This window comes from Cebidichthys violaceus, unplaced genomic scaffold, assembly GCF_023349555.1.
Source record: "Cebidichthys violaceus isolate CVI_PGR_0920_01 unplaced genomic scaffold, fCebVio1.0.p SCAF_28, whole genome shotgun sequence".
Classification (NCBI taxonomy): domain Eukaryota; kingdom Metazoa; phylum Chordata; class Actinopteri; order Perciformes; family Stichaeidae; genus Cebidichthys; species Cebidichthys violaceus.
Genome location: NW_027176461.1, coordinates 4,047,172 through 4,054,110, shown reverse-complemented (window position 1 = coordinate 4,054,110; position 6,939 = coordinate 4,047,172). Strand labels below are relative to the sequence as shown.

Here is a 6,939-nt window from a genome sequence, read left to right as displayed (position 1 = left end):
CCTTCTAATGTTCCTGTTAGTCTGATATTTTCTCATTTCAGCCTTTTCTTGAACCTCAAGTATGTCATTTCTAATTCTCAGTAATCATATTGACATGTCCTGATTGATCTAATCAAATACAGATGCTTATAATTCAACATTTTAGAAAATATATTGATTGTCTGGTTTTAAGGTATGACAAGAGAGTCCAACTGCATTTTCATGTTTTTATTGAAATAAGTCAGAATATCCTGGAGAGTTACAAAGGTCTTTGAGCAGAGTACTGATCGATTCATTCAACTAATGCTACCTCCATCTGAAATACCAGGTCATCTCACTGTCTACTAACTCTGCCAGACCGTCGTCATTCTTCCACTCCACCTCAGAGGCTATCAACCGGTCGTCCTCTTCTCTACCTGTATGCTTCCTGTCGTCTTCTTCACCTTCAGATACTGACATCTGTGACTCTCTCTGTAGGCCGTCTTCTGATGGGAACATTTGCTCCACAGGCACCCAACGTCGCAACACTTCAGCTTCCTTCTGGTTCAAATAGATCTCATCTTCTTCACTCTCGTCTTGTACTACATACTCTGACCCATCCTCTTCGAACTGATTTGAATCCTTCACTTCAGACTCTTTCTTCTCCTCCACAAAGACCCTTCCCCTAAAACCTAACTCATCTAAATCAGGTTCTGTCATCACTCCAAGGATAAACCCACTATCCTCTTCATCTGCGTAGTCTTGCTCTTCATCATCATCATCATCGTACTCTTCTAAATCCGCACTGTCCGAAAGGTTCTCGTGACTTGTCAGCTCGTCGTAATGATTTATTGTGGCCTCGCCTTCTCTGCCGACCGGTGGAAAGCCATCTTCTGCTGTGTGCGGCTGATCAGAGACCAACAATGACCCACTGCTGGCAGAGCCTTGAACAAAGTTAAGAGATGTAGCCATTTTTAATCCTCTCTATTAATAAAAAGGAACAGTTCATCCCAAAATCAAAAATCCATATTTACGTTTGTATGTGAAACTGCTCACAACAATGTCTGTGGATTATCTTTAGAAACCAGGTCATGATTTCCCGAAAGAAGCATTGCTGTTGAGTTTTTCAAATGTTTTTTTTTTTTATTGCTTTGAGCACCACAAGTGTCATATAGTCACTTTGTATTAGACAGAAGGCAACCATCTCTACATTAGATATCTCCAAAACTAGGCAGCTCACACAAAAACAATCTAGATCGTTAAATAGCACTACGGATAAGAGGAAAAATATGTATTTTTGATTTTAGGGTGGTCTCTTTAAAGAAAACAATCCAATATATCTGAGTAGGAATGGTGCATGAATATTTCCTTGAAATCTAATCTAAAAAAAGCCTGCCACATACCTTCCATCAAGGAACGCCGGGCTTTAGAAGTCACACATTGGGAATCACAGCATTCACAAACGGAGTCGTCACCAGTGAGGGCCTTCCATCTATCATGGCAAATGCACAAATATGCTCAAACCAATCGGAAACGAACAAAAAAAAGTCCCATATAGTCCAGGAATGGAAATTTAGTGAGTGTCAACACTCACCCGCTTCCTCTGTAGGTGCATGATTTGTGTGTAGGACCCGGGTCCTCAGCTATGACAAACAATTTGCAGTGAATATTGACCTAAAAATGGAAACGGGGTTAAGCAGCAACTAAAACTTTGTGAATGCGGAGAACTATAAACCATGCTCACCTCAGCTTCAGGGTCAAACGTAAACTGGAAAGCCTTGAGGGAGAATCTCAGGGTCTTGTCGGTCCGAGAGATAAACTGAGAGCCTCCTGGGTCGCTCTTACTGTCCAACATACAGCTGTGGATGACAACAACACAACGCTAAATGCAAATCAGGACACCGTGGGAAAAACCAAAAACGATTTTGAATGAATTACTCTCCATAATACTCACCCAAAATTGTCAATGATGGCGTATTTGAGGGATGATGTAGAGCCATGGGATGGTGTAGCATAGCAGGTGTTGATGTAGAGTTTCCCACCAGTTAAGAGATGAGGAGCAGTGACCTGTAAATTAATAGTTTTTCCAATCTGGTACACCTGGGACTTGACTGGTCTGCTCCATAAATCTGAGGGGTCATTAAAATATATTACACCAAATCATCTAATAGCCATTTATCAACACTTTACCACACTAAAACACATTTGCACTGAAAAGACAAGCTGCTCTGTATCACTGCAAACCACATTTATTTAAACATACCATCCATCAACGTCATCTGGAAGTCATCTGGATTTCCTTTCAGCCTTTTACGCACAACAGTAGTTTCCCATGTGGGCTGCACAGCCAGTTGGTACACATGATGGTTCCTGGACAGGTTTTGGAGATTGTAAATACACACAAACACACAATGTTGCAAAAGGATGAGAGACAAGTCTAACCTTTGATAACGGCATTCAATGTCGACATTGGTCTGGTGCGCTCTGCTTGGGACACGTTTTGGCGAAGGCTCATAATGGAGCACGAATTTGTAGATCAGATAACCGCAGGACGACTGTCAAAGAGGGGTCAGACATCGTGATTCCACGGTTATGCAGAGAGAGTCGGAGAACAAATGACTCAAATCTTACCTCGCGCACTGCATCGCACGATGTCAGAGGATACGTGAAGAGCAGGTCACCGTATGGCCTGAGAACCCCGTTGCTTTTGCAGTTGCTGCCTAATTTTAGCTCCTCTGCTTCTGCACCCAGACCGTAGAAAGATGGTTTGACCCGCACGACAAAGTCCGAGGTGGAACAGGTTACAGAAACGTCTGGGAGGTAAGCAAAGTCCGACTGGATCTTTGCCTCGGGCTCTCCTGGACCCATGGGTCGAGGTGGCGGAGGAGGGTAAGGCCTTCGGGAACGGAGTTGAGACAATGGAGAAGACGTCTGAGAGGATCTTCTGTCGTCTGTTCCTGATTGTTTGATTGGTTTGGATTCTGGCGTGCCGAGTTTGAAACCCTTTTTCCTTCTGGTAAATGGAGATTCATACGTGTCCTTTGCACAGCTGGGGAGGCAAAGTGATAAAACACTCCACAAAATATACAGATGCCACTTTGCTTTCATCGCAACAGACTGCTGTCCTTCTGTCTTTCTCTTTCAATCTGCGCGTAAACCCACCGCTCAGCCACAGCTGGAGGTAATTAGAGGAGAGGATAAATTGGCAGCCTGTTGCCAAAACAGGCGAAGTTTAGCTTCGTTTGGTTGATTTCAGTCTTTTAAAAAGGAACCAGGGACGGGTTTCTTTGGCTGCACATTTCTTTGTTAAGTAATTTTCTTGATTCAAGTCACAATATCTGGATAGAAGCACTGTAACGAGTTAAAAAGTAAGTGAAATGATTCAGACCTATAACGTTTAGGTGCAGTGAGAACACATGTCTGTATGAATGGTTTTAATGGTTTAATTAATGTATTGCATTTACATTGATTGCTACTGTAGACTAATGAAAATTATGTAAAGGTTTAGATACTAATAAACAGAAATCATCAGCTTGATCAAAGGGGCCAAATATTAGGCCCACAGGCCGCTGTGCCTTCCATTGAGTTGCTTTATACCAACATACATGAATTTAATTTGACTTCATATGACAAAAAATAAAATAAAAATGCATCAAGGTGTAAGCCTAAACAATACTATTCTAGTCTTGGATATTGCAAAGACATTAACAGGTTCTTCTTTGTTTTGGCAAACTTTATTCACAGACTTAAAATTAAACATTTACAGTGCATTGATGCATCTCTTTTCTGATCAAACTTGGAAAAAAGTATTTACATATTATACATCTAGCAGCATATAAACACCCAAGAGAGATATAAGGTGCTTTTTTAAATCAAGCCATTTCAATGTGACAAATGTCCTCCGTTAACCTTAGAAAGAAACTGATTGTAAGAGTCACAACACTAACGGAGGCAGCTTGTTTATCACATTAGAGCAATTTGTGCTATTTTTCTTGTCTTAGAAAACAAACAATTTTGATGGTCTCAATGTTTTCCACAGGACTTGAAAATCACTCACATATCCATCAACAACCATTCACTGTTAATACATTATTATACACATGTGCTTTTATAAGCAAAAGTTCAATCCCTTAAGATAGTTTGTTTAAATAAATAGTTAAATAAAGCATTTCCTTCTCTTTGGGAAGTGAAAAGATGCTTGATGGAACAACTTCATACTGGAGTTGACTTTGCAGTGAAAGCACATTCAGAAATGTCTAATAAACCTGACAGAGATTGGCTGAAATGCTAAAGCACAAAAAGGTGGGATGGCAAAACCTTTCTAAGTAGCTAAAAGGAAAATAATCTGAGTAACAATTTCAACACAACGTATTCAAGATGTGCGTAAGGCAGTGATTCAGACATACAGTACATTATACCACAAGGTGCCTTTTCCCCTTCAGAAGATTCAAGTACACTTATTGTTTTTGCCTTTCTGAAATAATCTACAAGAAACAGCAACAACTAATGAAAGGTAGAAATTGTAGGACAGCGCCATACAACTCCAATTAGGGGAATAGTGCTGGTATGCCCTTTTTATAAATGAGGGGCTGATGCTGTATATTTCCTTCAGAGCACTGTCTGAACACATGTGACCTACGACATAGTAAACACCAAAGTATCAATACTCCAGTTGAGTGACTGTCTGATCTTGTAAACCAACAAATACATATTTAATGAAGAACACCACAAATCACAAGCTGTGTCCCAAATACAACCTAGTATTTCACTATGAAGTGCATTCACACTGGGGTGTAAAAATGACCACAATGCAATGCACAAAAGAAACGGTGGCGCTGCTCACAACTAGTCGAGGTAAATGGCATTGGAGCGACAGGAACATCTCAGTAAACAATAAAGTCACAAATCTTTGGAAAAACAGTTTGGAGTAAAACTCCACCAAGATTAAAACAACTACAGCTCCCATGAGTTTATAGGAGCTGTATATGTTGAGTGCTAACAAAAACATAAATGATAAGTGCTGTTTCACCTAAACTGTTAAGGAAAACCTCGAAAAGGAAAAAGTATATTTGGAAGTGAAAGCAACAAGAAAAGTCACTAACCCCAGACTTTGGTTCTACACTACCTGACAAAATAATACACTGTAATGATTTGTGAATTGTGTATGTTTTTTTTTTCTCAGTTTTAGCAGGTGAGTGTAATTGGGACACAGCTGGAGATAAAGGCCACGGAAAATACTTTGTCACACACATAAGATGCCACTGGCCGGCCACTAGAGGGCGACGTAGACCCGTGTGATCCACTGGTGGGAGCTGGTTAACGCTGATTATGTTGCAGCGGTCTGTGGTCTCCGTTAGTCCAGATGGTTGGTGGTCGTGTCCCTTGACAGCCTTGTGCGAACCTGTTAAAGTGGCTGTGGTGGTTGGCTCGTCCTCTGCGGCTACACGCTGCTCCCAAGTGCTGAAGTTTCAGACTTGGAGTCCCTGTTAAAGGACGGGAGAACAGCCAGGAGTCACACACAAAGGACTTGGCTTGTCCAAACAGGGTGAAAAAAACGCATGCCAACACCGGAGCAAAACAGCTTTTTTTAAAAAAAAGGTTTCATTAGGATTTAGCTCAGGTATACAGAGCGGAATTGAATTTAGCATCTCTCTGGTTTGTTTACTGCCGTACGGCACACGGCCTGCTGCACAACAACGGGTGTCTAGCCCGGTGTGGTTATACCGAATTGAGCATAACCATCCGTGTAGTTGTTTGTTAAAATGCTTGTATGGCCATTTCCATTTCACTTACAGCATTTCCTGCAGTAGTTTTCGGTTGCCCTGCCTCCTTTCTTCATCAATTGGGTATGTCCTCAATATCAACAGCCCCACAGCTATAAGAACGACAGGCACAGGAGAGACCAGCACCTTCAGGGTTAAACTGACCGCCTCTGGTTGCAAGCAGCTCCCAGTCACATAGCCGGCAAATCTGCAGAAAAAAAATGCAGATAGAGGGAGAAACGTTGAGCTGATGGGAGTACAGTTTGGCAAGACTCTTGAAGGATTATGTGATTGTTGAGCACATGATCAGTGGTCTGATGAGCTGTAACATTGAGCTAATCTCTGTTAGCGTTAGAGGCACATACACTTACACGTTAAGGATGACGGAGAGGATAGAAATGTACAATTTATGACAACATGGCTACAGATATACATCAGCCAACTCACTTTAAACTGAGTGTAGAGACACCCAGGGAAACTCCAGAGGCAAACTTGATGAAGAACACGTAGAAGGAGTAGAAGAGGGCTTCGTAACCATGGATGTCTGGGTTTCTAACCTTGAAGTCATCCATTACGTCGGGAAGCATTGACCTGCAAGCACAAACGCAACATTTAGAAGGAAGCTCGAGGCACAATCAACAAATATGTTGATTCACGGGTTCTGCGCACGAACTCGGGCTCACCAAGGCAGGAGGAAAGCTGCCGCCACGCTCACACCTGCCGCCACTGAGACCAAGTATGAAATGATCAGGTTGCTCTTGATGCAGACGATTAGGATCATGAAAGGTACCGCCCACTGCGGGAAGAGAGAGAAGGGTGTGAGCAATTCCACAACAACACATCCTGTTTGATTTATTGACTTTGTTGCGCCGTCAAATAAGCGTATGTCTGCTCACCGTGATGCCGAAGTAAGCCGCTTTCTTCTTCCCAAACCGGGTCAGAAACCACTGCCACCACGGGATTGTCAGTGTCCCGGCAAGCTGGAAAAAATGAATTAGCAGTATTGTTGTGTCATTAAATGTCATTATGCTCGCAAAACACACAAGGGATGTACACAGTTAATTTACTATTGAGTATTCACCATTCACGTGAACAAATTAATAATAAAAACATCAGATGGAATGTAGCCTAACCAGTTCATATATCACCAAGAAAAATATTTATCTGCACTCTCACATTGTTGTAGATAATGTAACATTTTAGATGCTGGAGGAAAAGT

At 41.7% G+C, this 6,939-nt stretch overlaps 2 protein-coding genes across 2 annotated transcripts in view; both read right to left on the bottom strand.

Annotated features, from left to right (window-relative positions):
- Nucleotides 1-236: 236 nt before the first annotated feature.
- On the bottom strand, nt 237-3,089 carry si:ch211-67f13.7 (uncharacterized protein LOC565426 homolog). Its single transcript, XM_068721742.1, has 8 exons — nt 2,590-3,089; nt 2,401-2,513; nt 2,222-2,328; nt 1,913-2,087; nt 1,703-1,817; nt 1,553-1,632; nt 1,362-1,450; nt 237-902 (listed from the first exon to the last, which is right to left on the bottom strand). The coding sequence occupies exons 1-8, from the start codon at nt 3,064-3,066 to the stop codon at nt 286-288; spliced, it is 1,773 nt and encodes a 590-aa protein (XP_068577843.1). The 5' UTR covers nt 3,067-3,089; the 3' UTR covers nt 237-285.
- A 581-nt stretch (nt 3,090-3,670) lies between these two features.
- The window catches only part of LOC137880441 (sodium-dependent lysophosphatidylcholine symporter 1-B-like), an 11,772-nt gene continuing 8,503 nt past the window's right edge, over nt 3,671-6,939 (bottom strand). Inside the window, exons 10-14 of the mRNA XM_068721814.1 lie at nt 6,617-6,700; nt 6,404-6,516; nt 6,168-6,311; nt 5,752-5,928; nt 3,671-5,441 (exon numbers count right to left, since the gene is read on the bottom strand). Coding sequence (XP_068577915.1) covers nt 5,399-5,441; nt 5,752-5,928; nt 6,168-6,311; nt 6,404-6,516; nt 6,617-6,700 — 561 coding nt within the window. The 3' untranslated portion in view covers nt 3,671-5,398. The remainder of the gene's footprint in view (nt 5,442-5,751; nt 5,929-6,167; nt 6,312-6,403; nt 6,517-6,616; nt 6,701-6,939) is intronic.

Coding starts and splice junctions, on each gene's coding strand:
- si:ch211-67f13.7 (XM_068721742.1), bottom strand. CDS start 3,066: ATGAAAGCAAAGTGGCATCTGTATATTTTGTGGAGTGTTTTATCACTT. Junction 1,818..1,912: donor GCCATCATTGACAATTTTGG/GTGAGTATTATG, acceptor TGTCATCCACAG/CTGTATGTTGGACAGTAAGA. Junction 903..1,361: donor CCGGCGTTCCTTGATGGAAG/GTATGTGGCAGG, acceptor ACTTTGTTCAAG/GCTCTGCCAGCAGTGGGTCA.